Source organism: Corylus avellana, chromosome 9, assembly GCF_965113065.1.
Source record: "Corylus avellana chromosome 9, dhCorAvel1.hap1.2, whole genome shotgun sequence".
NCBI lineage: Eukaryota > Viridiplantae > Streptophyta > Magnoliopsida > Fagales > Betulaceae > Corylus > Corylus avellana.
Genome location: NC_142498.1, coordinates 11,693,963 through 11,719,402, shown reverse-complemented (window position 1 = coordinate 11,719,402; position 25,440 = coordinate 11,693,963). Strand labels below are relative to the sequence as shown.

General features: G+C 36.4%; 2 protein-coding genes across 7 annotated transcripts; one reads left to right on the top strand and one right to left on the bottom strand.

Annotated features, from left to right (window-relative positions):
- Positions 1-4,636: 4,636 nt before the first annotated feature.
- Positions 4,637-13,435, top strand: LOC132189935 (protein SAWADEE HOMEODOMAIN HOMOLOG 1). 3 transcript variants are annotated; one of them, XM_059604789.2, is made up of 9 exons: positions 4,637-4,876; positions 7,361-7,446; positions 7,570-7,615; positions 7,769-7,886; positions 9,069-9,147; positions 11,947-12,001; positions 12,254-12,397; positions 12,489-12,608; positions 12,932-13,435. In XM_059604789.2, exons 1-9 carry the CDS (start codon positions 4,820-4,822, stop codon positions 12,968-12,970), a joined length of 744 nt encoding a protein of 247 aa, XP_059460772.1. In that variant the 5' UTR covers positions 4,637-4,819; the 3' UTR covers positions 12,971-13,435. The 3 variants fall into 3 exon arrangements, with proteins under 3 accessions (XP_059460772.1, XP_059460770.1, XP_059460771.1); XM_059604787.2 differs by having other exon boundaries at positions 4,639-4,876; positions 9,066-9,147; XM_059604788.2 differs by having other exon boundaries at positions 4,640-4,876; positions 9,066-9,147; positions 11,950-12,001.
- A 1,161-nt stretch (positions 13,436-14,596) lies between these two features.
- Positions 14,597-23,000, bottom strand: LOC132189934 (casein kinase 1-like protein HD16). Of its 4 annotated transcripts, XR_009441075.2 has the most exons (19): positions 22,397-23,000; positions 21,669-21,794; positions 21,498-21,571; positions 21,308-21,377; positions 21,148-21,203; positions 20,967-21,038; positions 20,417-20,511; positions 20,262-20,328; positions 20,039-20,168; positions 19,744-19,962; positions 19,039-19,181; positions 18,780-18,954; positions 18,476-18,566; positions 18,233-18,390; positions 17,956-18,144; positions 17,663-17,865; positions 16,285-16,333; positions 16,066-16,180; positions 14,597-14,910 (listed from the first exon to the last, which is right to left on the bottom strand). XR_009441075.2 is itself a non-coding variant. In XM_059604785.2 (16 exons), exons 1-16 carry the CDS (start codon positions 22,784-22,786, stop codon positions 17,806-17,808), a joined length of 2,115 nt encoding a protein of 704 aa, XP_059460768.2. In that variant the 5' UTR covers positions 22,787-23,000; the 3' UTR covers positions 17,200-17,805. The 4 variants fall into 4 exon arrangements, 1 of the variants encoding a protein (XP_059460768.2); XR_009441074.2 differs by lacking the exon at positions 14,597-14,910 and having other exon boundaries at positions 15,008-16,180; XR_015909153.1 differs by lacking the exon at positions 14,597-14,910 and having other exon boundaries at positions 15,008-16,180; positions 19,039-19,169.
- Between the last annotated feature and the right edge of the window lie 2,440 nt (positions 23,001-25,440).

Genomic DNA, 25,440 nt, shown 5'->3' with positions numbered 1-25,440 from the left:
AAACAATTGAACAAGCTTTTCTTGGTTTTTACAAGGATTTGTTTACATCAAAGTCACCACAGAATGTTGAGAGGTGCAGTAGTGCTATTGCTGGAAGGGTTTCCCTGGATATGAACGTACAACTAGGGGCCTCTTTTACAACTGACAAGATACATAGTGCTTTGAGCCAAATGGCACCCCTTAAAGCACTGAGACCGGAAGGTTTTTCAACTGGGTTTTATCAACAAAATTAGGCAACTGTTGGCTCGGAGGTGTGTAATGCAGTCATTCATTTTCTCAATTGTTCCAAGATAGATGAGCGTATTAATTTCAAACATATTGCTTTGATTCCAAAGAAAACTGTTCCACTTAGTGTTTCTGATTTTAGACCTATAAGCTTGTGTAATGTGCCTTATAAGCTTATTTATAAAGTATTGGCTAACCATCTTAAGAGGGTGCTCCCTCATATTATCTTGGAAAACCAAAGTGCTTTTATATCAGGTAGATTGATAACAAACAATATTCTAGCAGTGTATGAAACACTACACTCTATGAATACCCGTATGTGGAGCAAGGTGGGATTTATGGGGATCAAGCTTGACATGAGCAAGGCGTATGATCGTGTGGAATGGGTGTTCTTGGAAGCAATTATGAGAAAGATGGGTTTTTCTACTCAATGGATAAAGTTAATTATGGAATGTGTGAGCACAGTCTCGTATGCCATTTTGATTAATGGTCTGCCGGTTGGACACATTAAGCACTCAAGGGGAATCTGTCAAGGTAACCCTTTATCTCCACACCTGTTTATCATGTGTGCGAAAGCTTTGAGTTCTCTTAGGACCCAGGCTGTTCAGGAATGAGTAATCACTAGGGTGTCTACATCCAAAAAAGGTCCACGGTTGAGTCATCTTTTTTTTTTTTTTTGCAGATGATAGTCTTTTATTTTGTAAGGCTAACTCGGTGGAATAGAGGAGACTTGTGTGTGTTTTGGAGATGTATGAAGTAGCCTCAGACCAAAAGTTAAACAAGGAAAAGACATCCCTCTTTTTTAGTCACAATACAATGCCGAAAAAAACGAGACGAGATCTCCAAACTCTTAGGCCTAAAAGCCACACAAAGCTATAATAAATATTTGGGGCTCCCAAGCTTGGTGGGGAAGTCAAGGATGAAGGCTTTCCCAAGTCTAAAGGATAGAGTGTGGAATTGCCTCAAAAATTGAAAGAATAAATTCTTGTCACAAGCGGGAAAGGAAATATTGCTCAAAGCGGTGGTTTAGGCCATACCCACGTATTGCATGAGTGTATTCCTTCTTCCAATCTCCCTTTGCAAAGATATACATAGAATGATGCAAAGATTTTGGTGGGAACACAAAGATAATACCTCACGAATTCATTGGGCGAGTTGGAAAATGATGGGAAAATCAAAATCGGAGGGAGGATTGGGTTTTTAGAGATTTGGTGAGCTTCAATAAAGTCCTTCTTGCCAAACAAATTTGGAGGCTTTTACAATCCCCAAATTCTTTGGCTGCCCGTATTACTAGAGCTAAATACTGTAACAACTCGATATTTTTCTTTTTTTATCTTGTAAATAAATCGAGTGTTACACTGAAATCTGAAATTTATCAATAAAAAACAATACTCTTAAAAATACTTTTATTTATACAAAATACCCACAATTATGCCGAACAAGGCATTTATACAACTCTATTCGACTGTCTAAACTTTAAACAAACTCTACCAACTTGGAATCTCTGTACATCTCAAATATGAATCTCTAATCATAATTGCGTAATTACCTTGACTTTCCATTCCTGCAAGCACTACAAAAACTATAAAGTAATTAGTCAATTGATTCAGGATAATATAAATTATTGCTGAAGCAATTATATCAAAAGGCCAGACGTTTAATAAAACTACAAAGATCTGTATTATTAAATATCAATATCACTCTCAGAAAGTAAGAATACTTACAGTGCAATACAAGAATGAATCATCAAAGGTAATTACTTGTTGAAACCATTCTACTACAATTGATCATTACCCATAACTTTCTCAATGACTGACTTTCTGTCTCTGTCACCCAAACTCTCTTTCTTCCTCCTCAGCTCTTTGTCTCAATTCTCCCTTCTCACTCTCGGTTTCTCTCATCTCTAAAAATTCTCTCTCTCCAACTCTCTCTCTCTTTCTCACTTATACTCTATGATTATGCAATATGTTGAGTAGGGGAGGGGAATTAAATAGGCAAAATAAAGTAAGATGGAGTAAAGGAAGAAGAAAGGAAAATTAAATAAATGAAAGGTAGGTGTGTTGTTAGCAAGAGTGGGTTGGTGGAAATAAAGAAAGAAAGATGATATAACTTAAATGGTAAAGAAGAAAGAATATGCATGATTGAAGGGAAGAGAGAGAAAAATAATAAAATAATAAAGGAAAAGAGTGTTGGTAATGTCAAAAATGGACAAAGAAGAAAAGTGGAATAATTTGGGTACAGATTTTCCCAAATCTGACCCATCATAATCTGTCTAATGTCCTCATTTAATCAATCACCAACTATTATAATCATACTCCAAAATATATTAATCAATCTTCAATTATCATGTCTCTTAAATCACCCAATAAAATAATCAAAATATAATCTCTCATATAAAATCAGATCTCAAATCAATATTCATTCATATAATATTCATATGATCTAATCAATTCCTCAAAATAATAATAATAATAATTAATATGAATAATATATCATCAAATAAATATCTCTAAAATAAGACTTTAAAAATCTGGGACGCTACAAATACTATCCCTCGAAATCTATTTTGGAGGCCCAAGTAGGGAAGCGTCCCACTTTTGCATGGCGGAGTATCATGGCAGCCCAAACAGTCCTACAACAAGGACTTATTTGGAGGGTGGGAGATGGGATTGATATACAAGTGAGGGGAGATAGGTGGATTCCCACTCCTTCAACCTATACGATCCAATCATTCCGAATTTTATTGATTGCGAATGATAGAGTTACTGAAATCGTCGACCAAGACATGAAAGGCTGGAAGGGCGCTCTCATTGATGTAGAATTCCAAGAGCATGAAGCCCAAGTGATTAAGGGGATTCCCCTAACCCCAATTTCAACCAAAGATAAACTAATCTGGAGATGTATTACCAATGGAGTTTTTTCTGTTCGAAGTGCATACCATCTAGAGGTGGAAACAAAGGAGAGCTTGAAGTGTGAGGGGTTGTCACCAAACTACAATAGTGATGTCTGGAAGAGGTGCTGGAAAATGGATGTCCCTAATGTAGTCAAGATGTTTTTGTGGAGGGCTTTACACAATCTACTCCCCACCAAGGTAAATTTATTTTGTAGGGGCGTGGTGAAGAACAAACTATGTCCTATTTGTGAAATAGAGGATGAGACAGTGGAGCATGTCTTGTGGAGCTGTCCCTCAGCAAATGATGTGTGGGGATGTGGGATGAAAAAAATGCAGAAAGGGAAGTGTATCGGCAAGTCCTTCATCAACGTCTTTAAGGAGGTAATGGCACAATGTGAAAAAAATGAAATTAAGGCTTTTGCAGTTACAGCTAGATGCATGGGGTTACGTAGAAATGCCGTGGTGCATGGTGAGCCTTTCATGGACCTAAACCTACTAGTACATGAAGCTCTAGAAGCCCTTGAGGAGTTCCATCGCATGAACATGTAGGATGGGGTAGAATCAAAGAAAGAAGGGGACTAGAATGTGAAAAAATGGAAGCTGCCACCTGCTGATACGATCAAAATGAATTGGGACACTATAGTGGATTTGAAGAATGGAATGATATCATGGGATGTATTGCCTGAGACTCAACTAGCACTTTCTTAGCAGCCCATAGTGTTACAAAGGAGGCAAAGGTTGATCCTGCAATGGCTCGAGCCGTAGCAACTCTTTATGCTACTATTTTCAGTAAGGAGCTAGGGTATCAACATATTATCTTTGAAGGGGACGCCAATAATACGTCTCATCGGTTAGCTAAGATGGCTACCACCTATGTCACATATGCTACTTGGCTAGATTATATTCCATTGGACATCTGTGATATTGTAAGGAGGGAAGAAACTAAGGCCAATTACTCTGACCTCTCTCTAGTTTTTCCTCTCCGGTGAGTTTCTTTAAAGAGAAGGGATGGTTTTACTGGGGGTGGCTCTTGGCTTCAAGGGGGTGGGCCTTGGCCATTTGGGGGTGGCTCGGATGGCCAAAGGGGATGGCTCCAAATGGCCAAGAGCCACCCCCAATTTTTTTTCCTCCCTTTTTTTTTTTTTTTTTTTTTTTTTAATTTAAAAAAATTAAATAGATGTCACGTGTCAACATCTGATTAGTGCACGTGGAATTCCGTTAGGTCAACTAACGGATGGATTAACTTGGTCATTTATCAAAACAATAAGAATCTCCTGTGATAAAAATAAAACACCAAGAAGATAAAAATAAATTTGACAAACCTCAAGAATATTAGGTATTTAACCCTATTTTTAATTTGGACCAATTTAATACGTTTATCAAGATTTTAAATAGAATATTTCTTACCATCAATCAATCAATCAATCAATCAATCACATTGTATAAAAGAAGACAGCTCACTGATTAATTGGAGTTCTATTTCCTTTTTGTTACCAGCGAAACGAGGGAGCAGAAATTAAATTAATAATAAAAAATTCAGAAATATTATATAAAAGCTATAAGGAACACAAATGATACTTAAAACCGTTAAACCAGGAGCCATTTCTTTCTTTGAGCGACAGAGCGAGAGAAATTGAATATACGAAGTTAGGGTTTTGTTCACAGAGAAAGAAGGGAGAGAGACAGAGAGATAGAGAGTTAATGGACCGTCTTCGTCCAAGAGAAAGGCAGGTCTTTTCTGGCTTTACAAAGGCTGAGGTAATCCATGCCTGTTCTTTTTTTTTTTTTTTTTTTTGTAATATATATATATATATATATATATATATATATATATATTTTAATTTTTATAGTGTAAATGTAGCTGGTCTTGTTTATTTATATTATTTCTTTAGATTATGCACAAATATATCTGGAGATTCTCTTTAGGAAGATTGAATGTTATACACAATTTTTTTTTTTTTTTTAAATGGTTTTTTTTTTTTTCACTTAAGAAGGTGTAAAGAAGAATATCTTTCGGGAATTGGGTTCATAATGTCATATATTATGGACTCTAACACAAATTGGTCGTAATTTAAAACCCGTGTGTTAGCACACAACACGGGTATTATGGGTGAACCATTATTGTTAGCTCTTAATTTCTACTTAGTTTTCATAGTCTGGCTGAAAGTTTACGAGAATTCTATATTCCTTTGTCGGTTGTGATGCAAAATAAATCAATTTGAAAGATTAATAGTTGTTTGATTGGCAGTAAAACTTGGGTATTGATTTGATTACCCTAGTCTTGTGATTCAAACATGAAAGTTAAGCTTATAAGTTGAAGTTAGGCCACTTGGGTTCGGTTAAAACCAAATCCAAATCTTAGAATTACATGTGCTGTTTGTCTGTGATCGTAATGTCTTAAACTCTAGCTTCCGTTTAACAGCAAACTTGCAGATATTGAGTAATTACCTTCTTCCCATGGAATCTGTAATTAGCTTGGCAGATTTGACTTAGAGTCTCATGTATGTGGATAAATGCATTGAAATAATGATATTAAGTCCTATACAAAACATTTGCCTACCATGGACAATCTCCGAAAACGGCACGTCATTGTGGTTGATTGATGCTACTTATGTAAAAGGAATTGGCAGTCTATGGACGATCTTTTGCCTCATTGTGAGGTTGCTTGTGCCATTTGGAATGTTTTCTTTAGTTGTTTTGGGTTATCTTGGGTTATCTTGGGTCATGTCTTTATGAGTGGTCGATTTGTATGCTTGTTGGTGGATTGCTGGCAACACTCGGAGTGTTGCTGTGTAGAAGATGGTGCCTCCGTGCCTTTTATGGTGTCTATGGAAGGAAATGAATGATAGAAGCTTTGAGGATTGTGAGAAGACTTTGGAGGAGATTTAGTCTCTATTTTTTAACACTTTGTACCTTTGGACAATTGCTTTTATTTTTCTTTTGTTGATTAGTTATCATGATTTTTTTGCTCTTATTGCCCCTCCTAATCAGGTTGCTTCTCTTGTATACTTCCTTTGTAGATGGAGGCGCCTTACACTTTTAATGATATTTCGATTACTCATGAAAAAGTAAACATTTGCCTATGATGCTAAAAAATTTCTCACTTTGATTGTGGTCCAAATTCTACCTTCTTTCGATGAAAATATTGAAATTTATCCTTATTGTGAACAAGTTCAAAGCATTTCTATGAATTTCAACTAGTTATCCTCTGGATTTCTCTTTAAAATGATCAGAATGCTAGAAAGATATAATGTGCTTATGATAATGTGTTTTATTGTGATTTTGAAGCCCCGGCTCGTGATTCGTGCATTTTGATTAGCTAGGTCATGTTCAACATTGTTTTCTATTGTATTATATTTTCTGTCGCTGTAATGATTTCTAGTGATGATTTCTTATGATGGTTATTTTCTCTAGATTTTAATGATTTAAAAAAAAAAAAAAAAATTTGTTGTATGCTTTTACACTTCTTTTATTTTATTTGTGTTATTTGTTATATGATATGTATTTTTTAATTTAATTTTTTGCTGCTGTTATGATTTTCAGTTTTTTCTTCTAGGTTATATATATATATATATATATATTAGATTTGGTCACATGTGTTACTTTCTTCTTTACTTTGTTTCTGTCATATCTTTCTCTATTTTTCAGATGTAATTTGATGCATTTATCTTGTTTTCTATACTGATACTCTTATTCGGTTTTGAGCTTTGCCTGTCACTTTTGTTTAGTATGTTAATTTATATGAGAAACTGTTTCTTCTCTTTGATTGCTTAGTGGCTTTACTGAGGGGGAAAGACATCATTATTGGTGTATGTGCTTCAATGGTCTTTACTGACGGTTATGGGAAAGAAAATCCACTTTGACTTCAGAAATGAATTCAGTGACGGTGTCCATTGGGGGTATTTAATTGGGACTTTGTTGTTTGCGCTTTTCTAAATGCTACGAATGATATTCGTTTGACCATTTGGTTTGGAGTGAGAATTTGGATATAATTGGTTGAAATTAATGTATTTTTTTCTTCTAATGTTATGTTAAAAGTATTGTAGAAAAAAATGGGGAAATTGCAAAAGCAATCAGTAGAACAATAAAGTTGATGTCTTTGTTTCCAATTTCTTGAATGGTTTCAATTCTGTCTTTTAGGCATTTTCATGATTTTTTTTTGTGTGATTATTCTCAATACATATTTTATTTTGGTTAATGTGTGCTAAGAAGCATGGCATCTGCCACTGTCTTGCAAAACAGATTGAGAAAATGGAGAAATTGCTAAAGGAATCAGGAGAACAGTTGCTGAACAGAGAATTTTGTCAAAAAATTGCACAAAGTTTTAAGTGAGTCCTCCTACTTGCCTTAATTGAATTGTATCATTTGGTTGGAACTAAGATAAATATTATTGTTTAGAGTTGCTTGTTTAGACGCTAAGCCTTTCACTTTGGCTTTTTATTTATCTGCAGTCGCTCGTCTGGTCGTGCTGGGAAACCTATTGTTAAATGGGCTGAGGTGTTCACAGTTTCTATTCTTTATTTTATTTTTTTGTTTTCCCCATTTATGCTATGTCTACTCTAGGAGAGGATTATTACTTTTTTGTTGCTACAATTAAGACTTGTTCTCTCTGTTTTGTGAACCACTTCTTTGTTTTGATCACACCTTAAGGTACATAGTTGGTTCCAAAATCAGCAGCAAGATGCCCGAGATGCCTCTAAAAATATGCATGTGCTCCCAAAAGCTAGCCCTCCAAACAGGATGGACGGAATCTCGCAGATGCCCCAAGGTCCATCACATAAGTGCTTACTACTACTTCCTTGGTGTTTTGTCCATAGTGTTATATAAAAACCAATTTTTTTTTTTTTTTTTTTTTTTTAAGAAAAAAAAATACCTAGAGACTTTCACACATCTCTCTCTCACTGGCTGTGTGTGGACTGTGGAGATAACATGTCAAATATCCTGGCTTTTGGTTTGTTTACTTGTGAGTAAATGGTTTTTGGAAAGCGTGGGGGACCCATTGTTATTGAACTCATGGTGCCTTGTTATCTAAAAGTATACTGTTGTTACATAAAGCAATGCATCTGCCAATGCAGAAATTGATGGGAAATATTAGAGATGATTATAAATCTGCATTGAAGCAAAAGGACAATATGAGTGGCTTAAGTACATGTGAAAGAAAAAGGATGAATGGCTTAATGTATGAAATATGGCAGAAAAGTACTGTTCAACTTAATACGGTCAAGTTTGCTATTGACATGACTGCTCTTCATGTCAATTGAAGCATTTAAAATTTATGCATAGCCAATGCTACGATAAAATGTCTATGCCATTGTTGAAGAATCTTTATGCTATTTAGTTGCATTACTATATTGTAGAAGATATGTATTTTATGTGTCTTTTTTTCTTTTCTTTTTATGATGCCATCAACACGATATAATAAATATTTGTAAAACTTGCTCTATGCTATAGGATGGTAATTTCAAACATGATCATTAAATGATCGTAATTGAATTGAGGATGTCTGAATTGCAGGAAATCAGGACAGTGCTCATGACTTGCTTTTGCTCATTAGATAACTTCTAATTATTGGTAGTCATCTTGTTTATGAAAATTGACCTTTTCCTTTTCATATGCCTCTTCTTATAACTGATTGTGATCTTATTATTAAATCAAAAAATAAACAAGTATGAATTTCTGAGTTGATAACCGTTTTAATTTATACTCTTTGTTTCTACTTTCTAACCACCTAAATGACATATCAAGTAGCTCTCACTTTTCTAGCTTTGCGGATTTTCTAAACTTGTGTTGTTCTTTTTCTCCCTAGTTGGGGGGGTCTCTTTTGTATACCGTGTACTTGGATTGTGCCCCTGCACTTTTTAATGAAATTGATTTACATATCGAAAATAAAACGACATATCAAGTTAACTTGCACGAAATTAAACTGTTTCACTGTAATATTATGTAGAAGATAGTTCAAAAGCAGGAGAAAAGATCCCAGACTTGTCAGAGTTGGAATTTGAGGCAAAGTCATCAAAGGATGCGGCATGGTAAGCCTACATATAGCAAGAAACAGTACTTGTGTCATTACTTAATATTTAGAAGCTTTTTGATATTTTGATATTGCCTTGTTGGATGCATTGACATGTAGTTGATTACAGTCATTTTGTCTGCTGCCAGCGTTTTTAAAGGTCAAAACATGATACAGGGTGATTTTATCACTGCTAAGACTTGTGGCATAAGCTTTTTATATATTTAGTGATAGATCTTAAAATAAATGCATGGGAAAAACATATTGAGGATAAATGGAGAATAATATTTAGTAGCAGAATTAAATGCAGAAAATTTTTAGTATTTTTCTTTTTTTGGGTAAGGTTAGTAATAATATAAATTTAAAAACAACTGTACAAGAGCTCAGATGCGTACTCCTGTCCCAAGCAACATAAACCAACCAACCTTAGATTGAAGGGATATAACAAAGCTCATTCACCAAATCAACAGGACAACAAAGCAACACAACCTACCAAAATATATCCTCTAATTCACCCATGACCTTTTGGAGTCACGAATTTTTTTGAGATGATACTTGATAACCTCGTGGTGAACAATATGAGCCCTCATAACTTTCTCCTTTAAAGATTATAGAATTCCTCTCGCTTCAAATTGCATACCCTGCAACTGCAAACATAATTTTATAGATAACATTGGGAAGGACTTCCCTTTAAGATTTTGAGTTATCTAACACAGTTTCCTCGTAACTCCTATGGACCTATGGAAAATTGAACTTATCACAGAAAGTGTCATATGCATTCTGAAAAGGGGCAAGTGAATAACAAATGATTAAGATCTTGGACATTTTGTTGACAAAGAGCACAATAATTGCCAATCAGATGCCATATGCTTGTAGCATATCTTGTATGTTTAACCTAGCACGAGCTGCTAGCCATAAGATTAAATCATGCCTGAGAATCATCCTACCATAACAGTTGATAATATTTTGCCTGTTCACCATTGGATTGTTAGACAGATACCTTCCCAAGGTATAGAGAATTTGTCGTTAATGTCATCCACCCATTTCACAATATGTATTTGCCCTAATGGGCTTGAAATAACTAGGAGTAGCTCTTTGTAACTCCAACCATACTAGGGATTGAGTAGACGGCCATCTCCAATCACAACCCTTAGTACCCAACATGATCATACAGATTGGTCATTGTTGCTACAGATATGCCACAAGTGTTTGATTGTAGCAGTGCGATTCCAATGTTTCATAGTCTTGATTGCCTAGCCCTCCTCTGGGAAGACAAACTTGCTCCCAAGCAACCTTGGTCCACGTGAACTAAAGATCGTTGCCCCTTTGTATAAGACGACTGTATGCAGAAATAACAGACCAAATAGAGCATGGATCATTATAGACATTATTTAAGAAAAAAAGTTCATAAGATTTCAAAATATTTGAACATATTACACATTTTAGGACTAGACAATCAAAAAATATGCATAATGTTTTCATAGATTATTATATGAAAATTGTATACTAAGATAACAAAACTAACAAAGCATGGACCATAGAATTGTAGAAATTAAAATCAAAGAGATAAATGTTTAAGGAGGTAAGATATTGAACAAGATCTAGCTCAACTGGTACTTCTCCCCCCGTTAGGAACAGGGTGGTGGTTAAGTTGTGGGTTCAAAACCTGTTTGTTGTGTATAACATACAAATAGGGGAAAAAAAAGAAGATAACACATGAAACAACGTACAAACAGTGTGTGGAAAAAAGAAGATAACACGTGGAACTTCGTTTCTCACTCTACTCAATGTAGCCTTAATCTAACTACAAGGGATCTGCTGATTAATCAAATAAATATTCAGTATGAGGCATCTGAAATGCTTAAAGGCACACTAATGCTAAATGTAACTTTTAAATTTCAAGGTCATTATGTTATTACCAACAAAAGAGAGGCTTATGAATATACTGGAGCAGGATTTGGGGCAAAGCAGCAATAAGCCATATAAAACCTGACCTGACTTTTATAGTTTCAAATCTAGAGCTATCATAATAATTTGAAACTTTCTATCAAGTTTAACATGATGGTGCTTATGAAAATTATAGATCCTTGATTACTTATCAAAAAAAAAAAATGATAGAACTTTTCTCAGATAAATTTCACCAGCTATCTACCATTTCTTGACAGAAAGGTTGTTTGTGTCCTCAGTTAAATGGTTGCAATTTCAGCTCTGAAGGAATAACTTTGGGGTTTGGTCAGCATTCAATGTCCTAAATGTAGATTCTGCAACCTGCCACTTGTATCTACAAAATTATGGTCTTTGAGCCTGCTACCAGAAGCGGGATTGACCTTAGTTATTTTAAATATATGTTTTTGATCCCCATAGGTGGCACTTAAACAGCCCCCGCCCCCCCCACCCCCGCCCCCCCCCCCCCCCCCCCCCCCCCTTTTCCAATAAATAAAACACAAAAAATTGATATTTAGACTTAATTAGAAAAAGGAAAATAAAAAGTTAAAGGAGCCCAAGGCATCCAATATCAATTGCTGACCTTTTTGCAGGTATAATAACAAATCATTTGCTTGCTTTATGTAAAAGGGTTTATTGATTGGGGTCAATAGAAATCTAGTTACAAATAGTCAGGCCTACCCGCTAAGCACACTACCATGAGCGAGGGTCAAAGCTAGGGTGATTCCTTACCATTGATCTACGAAGGTCCATCCCCATGTGAACTCTGAGTACTAAAATATGATAGTAATATGTTACCTATGTAGTGTTTTTTTTTTTTTTTAATAAACTTAGTTGAAACTGACCCACCGTCCAATTTCATCTTCTGGCTTAGCAGGTATGATGTTGATATGTTCGTTGCTCACAGATTTCTTGGTACAGGTGAAGTTGTAAGTCTTTATATCATAATACTTATGTTTATTGTTGTGGAAGGATGCTGAATTTACAATAAATGGTAAAAGTTTGCTTGGGCTGGTGGTATGGGCTCTTTTGGGTAGAGTTAGGGGTCGAGAAGCTATAGCCAAAAACAAATTTAAAAAAGAAAGAACCGAAGCAGTATGAGTAATGAATACTTAAAAGCCAGTTCCTTCTGCACATCTTGCTACCTAAATTCATTTGATGAGTTTTGTCATTTATTGAAGGAAGTTCGTGTCAGATTTGTTGGATTTGGTGCGGAGGAGGATGAGTGGCTCAATGTGAAAAAGGCAGTGCGGCAACGCTCTGTTCCTCTGGAGCATTCAGAATGTCATACAGTGAAAGTTGGAGATGTCCTTCTCTGCTTCCAGGTGATTCAAATTGCATTGTTTATCTTTCGTTCTCAGAAATGATCTCCATTCTTGTTATCCCATTTAATTTGACAGTGTTTGGACATTTTAGGAGAGAAGAGATCAAGCAATCTACTATGATGCTCGTGTTTTAGAAATCCAAAGGAGACTCCATGATATAAGAGGCTGCAGGTGTCTTTTCTTGATTAAGTATGACCATGACAACACTGAGGCAAGTATTGTTTACCAAAATGCATTCATATTTTTCGATTTAGGGGTACTACATCATTTGCTTGCTACGAGTTTCACATAAATTGACATGGTAGTCTATAATTGGTGAAATGATTAAGCAAAAAAATTGATTTCTCAATATAATTAATTAGTGCATGGCTTGTTAACTATATACTTAATTATTTTACCAATTATGGATTGTCACATCAATTTACAAATGAATTGTAGTTAGTACTTGATACATTAACCCTTTTGATTACTTGGGCAATTGTTAAGATGAAAATGCTTGGTAAACTAAATGTGCGGATACTTCCTTTTTACCAGGAGAGAGTTCGTTTGAGGAGATTATGTCGAGTGCGGTAAATCTTTTGGCTAATCTTTCAGATTGCAGTCAATTCTTTTTTTTTTTTTTTTTGGGTGTGAGCTGCATAGAAGCAATTAGAGACATAAAAAGAGGCAGTATATGAAATACCAGGAAATCTGTATGAGATGGCTCAGATTTTGACAGCTCAGTCCAGGGTAAGGATATGATACCTCGAGAAGCATATACATAAGAGGCATGTGCTATGGTAGTAGCATTGCACATAATTTTTCCGGATGCAGACGGTAATTTCATTATTGTACACATTTTGCTTATACGGTGTACACATTGATATGGTTCTAATGCAACCGCTTTTACCAAGAAGTGCATTCTTCTTCCATCCTCCCACCTTTTAAAATTACTATTGAATTTGTTAGGCTCATGTGGGACCCATATGATCCATAGATTCCAATAATAATTAAATGGGAGAAGGATTAGTAGAGAAGAAGCATTTTCGAATTTGTTGACATTTAGGCCATGCTATTGCTGTACTTATTGGCAAGATATTTATAAGTCACTGTTGAAACGGATCTGGGGTGATTACTACAGCAAATCTCAATAATTGTAGGAAGGATTTGTCTAGAACAACCTCTTCAACTGGGCCTTGATATAACGCTCAGAATATAAGTGGCAAGGATGAATAGTTGCGAATGAGACCTGATGTTTCTATATTTACTGTCTTCTCTTTTGCAAATTAATCATTAGATAAATTAATTAGAAAAAAAAAAATTGTGTATATATATATATATATATATATATCTGAATCGAGCTTACACTATGTCTATGAGCAGAACAAGAAGTGCCACTCGAAAGAACAGAAAAAATACGTATAAAATCTCTCATTGAACTCGGAGGTTTAAGAGGGCAAGGAACAACTACTCTACTTTGTGCTAAAGCCACTTAGAAAAAGGAACTTTGTACTAAAGCCTCTCGGAACTCGAATAAAGCATAGCTTCCTAGGACATTCATTTCTTCTTTTGAATGGAGTGGATTGACTTTTTGAGACCCCTTGCAATTCTAAAAGTTCCTGGATCTTGCCACACCTCGAAAACACAAAAAAATTATTTAAAAAAAAAAAAGAAAAAAAAAAGGCAAACTTAAAGATAACCGGACCATCCATCACACCAAACCTTCAAAGGTGAGGTGAGTGCACCACCCTCTTAGGAGTGAAGGGGTGGTCACATGAGCCCCCAAAGTCATCAAGAGTCACAACTACCCAAAACCACTAGCCATTGAGCAGTCGCGACCACCCCCATAAGCAACTATCAGGGATTGTGCACCACCCTTCGACAGCTATAAGGAATTGTGAGCCCCTCATCCGAGAGCAGGTTGCACCCTGTGGAAGCGGCTGGAGTAGACGCACCTCCACCTCCACAACCAAACGCCTTAGGGTAGCTTACCTTAGGGTAGCTTACCACCCGTAGGAAACAACCCTTTTTAAGTTTATTTTATTTTTTTCTTTTGTTTCTTTCTTTTTATTTTATTTTATTTTATTTTATTTTTTTTATTTTATAAGGCTTATGTGACAAAATTTCAGCTGTTCATTTTGAATGCATGGGGCCAAATGAACCGACCCGGAATTGCAGGGACCTCAATCCACTGGAGTGATATCTATAGAGACAAAAAAGAGCTTTAACGCCACCACTTTCATTCAACTTTTTGAACAAACCTCTTCCACTGTCAACTGAAGGTCACAAAATCAATCCAATCAATTGTACAAAAAGCACGTCTATTAAATGCTGTTGATTGTCTCACTCTTTGGTCATGATGTTTGCCAAAACAGGTAGAAAAGTGAGCACATATTTATGCTTATTTAAGCAAATGACCATCATGTTGACGGTTGATTGGAAAAATAAGCATTGGTAAGCTCAGCTCATTCTACAAATTCAGCATCTTGATGGATGGATATCATCAGCATAAAGCATTCATAAATTCTGAAAACCTGCATATACATAAGTGGCAATATTGTGCATATAAGACAGCCTGCCAAACCTCAGGCTCCTGCCATCTGTGTAAAAGAACTGTGAAATCAAAACTCGTCCAAGTAACAGAAAATCATTCATTTTGTTTTTCTGATCTTTCAAGGGATGAGAATCTTGTTTTGACAAATCAAAACATCCAACATGACATATCTTACATCAACTAAAGTATGATTTTTGTGCACCTAGTATAGTTTCCCATTCTATGAAGGGCAACAATCGGTAAGACATAACCCCCCTTGACACACAAAACCTCCAGAAAGTACATCCACACACACGGGCAAAGTTCTGGCTCAGTTCAGGTGAAGCTTGCACAACCTCAATATATAGTAGTGCTGCACTTCTACAATCAGAATCTACATTGTCTTTTAGTATAACATAAGAGTTGTCTCCATTGCAGATCTAACTGTCCCTTTATTGTGACACCTCCGGAAAGGGTATCTGAGCTTTACAGACATTAAAAATTAACACCTTGATTCTTGGGAATTATTTCACATGTTTTTTTTTTTATGAGTTTCACATGTTGAAACTCAGGACCATATAAACAGGCTTCCTTCTACCAAAGCAAAAAGGGTTGGTATATTTTCCAGTACACCTAGAATAAAAAGAAAGAAAGAAAGAAAGGACACTGGAGAAGAATAAAACACGTTCTTTCAATATGTACTGCATATTGATGTTATTGAATTTAGGACAGACACAGTTGAAAAATCCATAAATATTTATCATTCTGCTCAAATGAAATAAGATGGCATCATAATCAAAGGAAAAAATTGCTTTTGCCAATGTTGATCTCATTCTCGCCCATGATTAAATGGAGCGTAATCTTCAATACAATTATTTCTATCATAACGATTCTTGTTGGTATTCAAACCTAAAATTGATGACCATGTTGCAAATCTCATGAATTTCCTATGTTATCCTCTCACAATAAGTGTATCGTTGCCCTGAGGGCCCCCGACATGATCAGGTGTACAGAATGTCAAGTTTCTAAACGAGTAGAATGCATAAAATATATAATACCCAAGAAACAAAATGGCAGTCATCTACGAAATGATCCCTTTTTTTTGGTGTGTGTGGGGGGGAGAAAAAATCATCTTGGGGAAAGAAGTATTCCATACCCTTATTTGTGGTGATGACCTGGGCATTTCATAGCACCATTGTGGATGAAGGATTTCAACCACCACGAGTAGATCTCAATAAAGCCAGTCAGATTCCATGACATCCAAACAGACCCTGGATGCAAGACATTTACCACATATTCAGCTTGCCTTATCTCCTAAAGAAATATTGAAAGCCATCTATGTGCATAATGAAAACAAGTAAAGGTGGATCCTTACCGTAAAAATAGGCTTGGTATGAATAAGCCATAAGAATCTTATGTTGTACCTGAATGTAAAATTAAATTTGATTAATCATACTGTAACAATATTCAGGTCCTAAACTATCAGAAAAATGCTTTCCACAAACTGCACATCAAAGAACTTAAGTTTCCCAGTGACACTCCCAGGACTTACCAGTGGAAGACTGGAGTTTTTGTCGGTACCACTTTAAAAAAACAAAAGAAGAAAAATTCTAACATGGACACAAGGAGCTTGCCTTCTATATTTCTGCTTCCAAGATCTTGAGCAAAATTACTACCTAATCTTTGATGCTAAAATACACTGAAAATACAGCACATTCACATTGCCAAGTTTTATGAAAATCAAGGTACACCGGCACGGTATATAAATAGTCAGTGCTCAACAACCAATCTAAACCACTACAGAAGAATTTAAAAGAATGCCAAGAAAATTGACTAATATTTGTATCTAACAACATTAGTTGCAACTGACAACCACATCAGCAAATAGCCAACCCTGCTTCCTCTTTGGCAGTCAAATGCAATGTGCATTAGCAATAATCATCCATGAATGCATGCCTGTGTATATGTATATACATACACAATATAAGATATGCACATGCAGGTGTGAATATGAAGAAACCTATAATGAAAAAAAAATTGACATGAACTTCAGAATTTGAGCAGATCTTCAGCTTGAAAAATATGTACCCAGAAACCAGTTCAAAATCTAAATCAAAGCAACCACTGGGATCATAATACAAATTGTGAGAAAATAATTGTACTGAAAAAAAAAAAGGCTACACTTTAGCAAGGGAAAAAAAAAAAAAAAAAAAACCAGTTCCATGATTTTGTTACAGGCACAAATAGCACTTGCATATACTTGCACAAGCCATGCACATTAAGTGCCATATCAGTCGAAGGGAGGTGCAAAAGTATTCAATTAAATTATAGCATGAGGAACAATAATAATTAAGAGATCATTACAAACTGTTGCTCAACGTGTACAACCACTTGCTCTCAGTTCAAGTGACACCCCAGAAGTATCTTCAAGTCCAAAAAGAACTTTAAAAAAGAAAAAAGAGACTAGGTACAGGCTGAACAGCTGAGAATGTCCAGAGCCCACAGCAAAATGATAATTGTACCTCCCAAAATACCATCAATAATCAGAATGACCTGTGCACATGCCTTCAACCACGTGATTATTGTTCAAAACTGTACAAACTTTTTAATGACAGGTAGAAGTGATCCCCATTGCAGGTGGATATATGATTTTAAATTAGCCTCGCAAGCATTTTGACACAATTGAAAGACAGTGCACAGGTTTTTGTAACAGATGCTATGTGATGGCGGCAATAAAGAAGAGTTTTGCATACATCATCTCCAAAATGCCATGATCAGTAAATTTGCCTTGAGAGGATCCTTGGTTCCAAGAAGTACGTGCTAAAAGCCAGTCCGCGGGCCATAGAAGTGAGTGGTCAAAATGACATTAGTGGCATCCCAACAGAACTTTGACAGTTCAAGAAACAGTTCGACCATAGCAAATTGATGCAATATAAAGATTCTTTGCCCATTTCTCCTGCATAAACACCATGTAGAAATTTTAGTTTCAGAGAGAATGGTGGATATGAAGAAAACAGGGAGAAAATGTTTAAACTAAATAGTCTACCTTGACGTGTGTGCTAGGAAAAGCAGAAGTTCTGAGAGTCTCTTGAGTTTCATCGGACAGTTTTCTTCTTGGAACACTAAGAACAAAAGCAGCTTGGTCCCAAGTTGCAGCCGTTGATGTGATGCGGTAACCACCATCCCACCTTCGATGAATACCTTCACTAGGATAGAGAAAATCTAGTTCCACAACCTGGAAGAAAAAAAAAAGTCAATTCAATTTTTTTTGTGCTACCACAAAGCATTCCAAGTGAGCAGTGATCCAGATAATCGAACAAAACCTGGTCAGAAAATCCTGCACCACGAGACATAACAATTGCCCATCTACTTCCAGCAGTGGCCATGGCAGTAACATAAAATCCCTCCCTCCATTTTTTGTTGATCCACTTGAACGGAAATGAATCGCTGACTTTATAGGACTGCTGTAAGTACTGTGTCCCTAAATTCAAAGAACCAATAAAAGTTAAGATGGGTAGATAAAAATCCTGTTAAAATTGATATTGCTCAAAGATACTATGACTAACCCTTGGACATTACAACTAATGAACTCCCATTATTAGCTCCAGCTATTGCACTGATATAGTAATTCTTCTCCCATTGCTCCATAATCCATTCCTACACAGAATTAGAAGATAGACAAGATTAATTTGTTGACTTACACAGAGTTAAAATGCTATAGGCATTAGTAATTAACATCTATACAGCACAATGAAGTACAAAAATGCAATGCATTTAATCAACATGTAAATTCTATATTTCATAAACAACTGTTCTAGATGCAAATAAAACAAGACTTTATATTTCATAGACAACAGTTCTAAATGCAACCTTGTGAAGAAAGTAGGGCGAGAGTTCATGAACTTGACCAGTAAAGCCAGTGCCAGCATCCATAATAAGGGCCCAAAGGTTTGAACATGAAGCCACACTACTGATAAACAACCCATCTTCATATCCTTTTTCAATGTGTTGGGAGAGCCTTACTTCTGCCACATTATAGTGATATCTGCAACAGGAGATGAAAACATCAACCTCTCACATCCTCTTGCCACACACTAGACGATCTTATCGAGTAACTTCAACCACATACCTTTGCTTCATTGGCCGACGAGCATTATAAACACTAATCCATTGTGTTGCAGGCATCCCCATTCGAACCTTCTTCTTCGGCTGTTCATCATCTTCCTCCTCCATGGTCAATCGTCCTCTCTTATGTCCAACCTGATATATAAGCTTCAAAATAACAAGATACATGTTAGATAACTCAAAATATGTTGTGTAGCTGAAAAATTACTGCCAATTTCAAATTCATTCCCTTGAAAATTGTGTGCCATGATCGTTGTGTTTTCCAAAACACTTCAGATTGGGCTTTTCCCTTACACCATCTAGAGGAGTGACAGAATTGGCTGATGTAGCAGTTTTTATAATGATGTTGCTCTATTTAGAAACAAAAGGGCCTACATCAGCAACATGGCTCAGTAATTCTTCCTCCCAGCCCCCAACCCCATCACCAAAAAAATAAAAATTAGATGGCTTGGCAGCTGGTTAGGCTTTCTTGGTTTCGAAATGTGCCACATCATAAAAAAGAGCTCCAACACTGAATTCTATCACTTCAGTAGGTGTAAAGGAAAAAACAGTAAAATGAAGATTTTTGTAAAAACATAGAACAATTTGATAGGCAAAATATTCAAGGAACAAACTTGAAATTTAAGTGACTTTCAGGGACAATACATATACTTTAACCTTTACAAATATATCTAGAGCTGTTATGCAGTTGCAAGAACACTAAAAGTACCTTTTGAGCACCGTCAGTGTTTATTGGCCTTATATCTGGATTTGGACCAACAATCCCATCAAAGAGAGAGATATATTTTGCATAGTTAGGTTCTTCGTCAAACTTCAAATTTACCACATACTCAACAAACTGCCGGAAAGGCTGAGGACAAAAGCAACACAGAGTTTCTGGGGATGTGGCCATTTTCTTCTTGCTAACAAGGAATCCTTTATTTTCTCCCTAAAGAATCACAATGTTAGAAGAAAAAACACAGTTACGTCAAACTCAACCCCATTGAATTTTGAAAATTTAGAACCTGATATCCTTGCCATGGCAACCGGCCACGGAGAAGAAAAACAAGAGTATACGCAAGAGATTCTAAGTCATCTCTCCTGCTACCAGTTCTACCAAGATGAGCATGTACACTAGCATACCGGACAGTTCCCCTGGATCACAATATCATACAGCAATAAGCAATACAAGACTCCCATGGTAAGCTAAGTTCAGCAGAATTATAGTTAAATAAATTGTTATTTTACCTGAAAACATCAGGACGTTGATCATACTCAACATGCAAGCCAGTTGTACTGTCTCGCCACCTGGTGGCTGTAAGATCAAGACATACAGAGAACAACACATCAGTACTTCAACTTCCTGGGCTAGTAAAAAGATGCCGAACAGCAATTTAACTTACCTAATCCAAGGTCCACAAGAAATAGCTTTTTTTCTTCAGGAGTCCCAGGAGGACCAAGCAAAAAATTCTCAGGTTTTACGTCCCCATGGACATATCTGCCAATAAGATCAGATACATGCCAATGAGATCAGCAGCAACATCATAACCACACATATAATGCAATGATGGGAGACCACTCAAACACTAACAATTCTTTATCATACACTAGCTAGCATGATTAAGTGCAATAATTATGGAATACTGTCTCAAATTATTTAATGTAAAGGTTGATGGGCCCTGAGAAGAAACAGTTGCTCTTCAACCATGGCACCCACAAATACCCAGATAATATTCACCACACTGCCATCACATCTATAAACAGGTCCCTACAAAATAACGGGGTGTAAGGGCTTCATGGACATTGACACCGCCCATGTACCATAACAATAGGATCTAACAGGCTAAGGAGATTCCAGTGTCAAAAAACTAACTCTAATTCATTTAACAAGAAACAATTTATATTTGTAGTTAAAGAAACAGAATATAATCAGAATTGAAATAAAAGTATCACCCCTTAGAGTGCATCTTCTCTAATATGGAGATAGCCTCAATGGCAATACATGCCACCATGTCAGTAGACATCCTGTAGTCAAAAAGAGAAAAGTAAACATTAGATAGGCAACAATGGATCCATTCCTGAATGAGTAAAAAGAACAATGAATTTCAGCCATCAATTTCAAAAAGAAGCTTACGTGTGTGAGTTATTATTCCAAACATCCCATAAACTTGGCCCAAGCATATCCATGACCTGGAATCAATTTAAAATTATCTTAGGGATTCTAAAGCCAGAACTAAGACACTACGACTTCATTACAATGAAATCAAAAGGAACATATGAAAGTGAACACATACCATAATGTAGTACTCGCCTTGCCTGCCCTTATAATGGACTCGTGGAACACCATGACTACCGCCAAGTGCACTGCACAAAACCCGTTAACAGTTGAATTTAAAACCACATACACACAAATATAGTAAGATTTCTACGGTGAAAATGCGATGTACAGATCAAACATATAACAAGCACTGATAAGAGCCTTACCTGTAAACTTGCCACTCATATGGCGGTCCATAATTACATCCTTTACTACTCCTATGCTCAAATTTTAAAGCTACCTGAAAGTTAAGAGAGATCACGCCCTCATGTTAACACCAAAAGTATCAACATATTTACTGAAGAAAGCAGACGCACCATATAGCAAACATGTCATACCTCTACAGCTCCAGGGCCATTTCTTTCGTTTGAATTACCAGCCCGTCGACCAACATACACTTGTCCAAAGCCTCCTTTTCCCAATTTTCTTTCTATTCTGTACACTGGGGAACTACCTACTTGGACCTGTTGTAAACAAACCAAATAATAAAATGAGTACACAGAAATGCAAAACAATATTGCATGCAAGTTATAGCCCATGGAAATCACTGTTCTTCTTATTGCATTTCCTCCCTAAGTTTTTTTTAATTATTACTATGAATCCAGGCAATCTAGCCCCCAACTGACTAATTTTGCAATAAAAAAAACAAAAAAAGAATCCACAGAAGCAATTATCAAGACCTTAAGCAAATCGGGTGAATAAAGAAGAATGAACATGCAAAAAAGAAAAAGAGAATCGATCTCAGAAAAGAAGAATATCTTTATTTAAAAATTGTTTGTTTTACTTTATTTCCTAACAACCAAACAGAGCAAGACTCCAAAAACCCAAAGATTTCCTCATTTTTCTTCATCAAGAACAAAAGGGAGCTGTGATATTTAGCTCTCATAACGCACGGCTGAGCTCACCTCACTCGATAAAGCCCATAGGTTTTGATGTAGAAAAACAGGAAAACACAAAACTCACAATCAAATTTTCATTTTCTCCCCTTTTCCTCAGCTTTCCCATCATCCAAACAGAAATTCAGAAAACCAAAAACGAAACACGAAATTAGAGAATAGAAGGAAACCTTCTCAGGGAGAGGAGCAGTGCTGCCTTCATCCTCGGCCCCCAGGCCCTTATTGCCGCTATGGCCGCCGGCGCCGCCACTATCGCAATCATCCATGGCTTTTTCCCCACCTCCCTCTCTCAAAACCCTAATCTCCTCCTCCTCTCCTCCTTCTTCGTCGTCCTTCAACGACCTCGCTTCGGTGACAACCTTGCGGCCTCTCCCCCTCTCGCCGACGCCGATCGCGTTCTTGTTACTTCTCCGGTTCCGCTCGGTTCCCCTTCTCAAGCGAGTTGGCACGTTTAGGAGCTTGTTCTTGTAGTCGGGTTGTGGTTGTTGTCGGTTAATCCGGTTCGGATCCGGGTTGTCGGATGCCTGGTTCGTGCGTGCTCGGCTTCGCAGCTCAGGCATCGTAAGGGTGATCCATGAATAGGGTGGGGCTTGGTGGCTATGTTGCACCAGTAGATTCGTGAAGCTTCTAGAACATAATCTATCTCACGGAGGCTTTTGTGAAATCCAAATTAGAAAAGGTTGTGAGCCCAAGAGAGAGAGAGAGAGAGAAAATTGAAATCTTCGGGTTGGGAGATGTGAGGAGGAGCGGCTTTCTTTCTTTCTTTCTTTTTTTTTATTTTTTTTAGCCAATTATTATTTATTAATTATTCTTCTTCTTTTTTTGAAATGTATGGGGAATATGGGAAAACGTGGCGGCGTACGTTCTAATGGCGATTCCAGACCGAGTCCCCGACATAGACGATACATGGATGCATCGAATTGAATTTTTAAAGAGAAAATCCACTTTATTTTTCAAACTATTATTCTAGTCTTCTAGACTAGAGTATCAAATTTCTAGACATACTCCTTCTGCCATTCTATTATAAATAATATCATAGTATTTTGTGTTAAAATAAAATTGGGAATTTCTCGGCCGCGTCAAAGTAACTTTTTTGCATTTAACTTTTCAATGCCCTTTAAAACTATTAAAATTAAATAAAACTAAAATAAAAAATCTAGGGGTGGCGAGATTACCATTGATGTCATGAGATTTCAAAACTCTAATAAGGGCTTATCGCCTTTTTCAAACACAGTCTCAAAATCAAAGAGCCTTAAAACATTTTCTTAAGAAAAACTTTAATTTTTATATTTACGAATAGCCAAAGCCTAGTTTTTAGCCTCTGGTTGAACGTTCGATGAGGGACCACCGAATGTTCGAGCTCAACCTTTAGTGCAAACGTTCGATAGAGAACCACCCCGAATGTTCGTTGACCCATTTAAGGACCCTTGGGCATTGACCAAATGTTCAACCTACAACCCTAAAACTATTGTATAATAGTACATCGAACATTCGACCATAGTATCAAACATTCAGTGACAGTCTAAAAATGTAATTTTAACCAATTCTCCACACTTTCAAACCAATATACATCCATTCCCGTATAAATACCATCCTCTCCTTGCCCCAAACTCCACCCCCTCCACTAAAAACTCTAACTCTAGAGTGAGAAGAGATTTTTAGAGAGAGAATTAGGAGGTTTTGAAGTTGGAGATCATCTTCAAGGTAAACTCTTCTGTACTCGGTTAGTTTTCATGTTATTCTTGTAATATTTATTCTTTTTACAAGTCTTGAGGACTATGATGAGTTTGTGATACTATTCAAAGGGTTTTCAAACGTGTTAAAAACACATTGTTTTCCCAAGTTTTCATGATGTCATAGTATATTATGATTGCATGCACTCATTACGAACCTAAGATGAAATTTGTTACGTAGTGGTTTAATGATAGGGGCCTTGCAAGCACTCTAGCATCTGACCGAACGCTCGGCTAAAAGCTTCAACATTTGACTAGTGTACAAAATGAGTGAAATTAGGGTTTTATAACCTTTTAGCTAGATTGCTTTTCGACTAGAACCTTATGTGTTTATAATAGGTTCTTTAGTATTGCATATAACAATGAACTATGTTTCGTTATAGTAGGAGTTCCAAATGTCTAGGGAATCGAGCGAGCGTACAAAGTAAGTAAATACTTACGACTACTTTTCTTAAAAAACGTTTGCTATGTCAGCTGATTGAGCACGTGTAAGTTATGAGCATAATTACTTTTTACCCAACTTAGTAACTACCTTAATAACTGATTAATGAGATGCAATGTATGACATGATACACCGATACACGTGTTATAATGGTCATGAGCTTACTATATATACTTGATTCTATAGTCAAATGTGTGTACATTATATGGGCCTTAGATTCAATAGTTGTTTCGTGACCGGCACAACTATGTTTAATTGGCGGGTCACCACATGACGTACATCATTAGTAGCGTAGACCACCTAAGGTCAGACTTAGTCGAGCTGCTAGTTATGGATGTTAGCATATAATAGTCGGAGCATCGAATTGTATTACAGGTCCCTTGGACAGTGCCAACTCTTCTGAGAATAGGTAATATCTTGGGTAAACCATACATTATAGTTATTGTAACGTCCCCAAAACTAGTATTAACCATTTTGCTAGGGTTATTGGCAATCCCTCCAGTCCCGTTATGTAATACCCTAAAATTATTTCCTATTTTGGAGGAAATAATTATTTAAGAATAATTCAACATTTGTCATAAAGGGTTTTAATTGGTGATTTTATTTTATAAGATCCGGATTTGTTAATGAGGATATAATTATAGGTTTTGATTTTCTATGGTATTAGAGGATTTAATTTGTGACTTGGAGATTTATCTTGATAATTGTATTAAACCACAAAAAAGGAAAAAAGACAATAGGGGGTAATGGGTCTTTTGTGGTTTAAGGGACTAAGATGGGTAATTTGGTACACTTAGAAGTTGATGGATGGACTTACTTGGAAATCACGTGAGAAGAAGAGAGGACTTGGCCTCACGTGAAAGCTTGACTTTCACGTGAAGTCAAGCTGCTGCATAGTAGCAGACAGTATGCTTGCTGCCTGCCACACCTTCACGTGGAAGGTGTGGGTGGAGCAAGGAGCTTGGGTCACCAAGCTTGAGAGAGAGAGAGAGAGAGATGTTGGGTTAAGAAAGATAAGGAAGAAAATAAGAGAGGGATG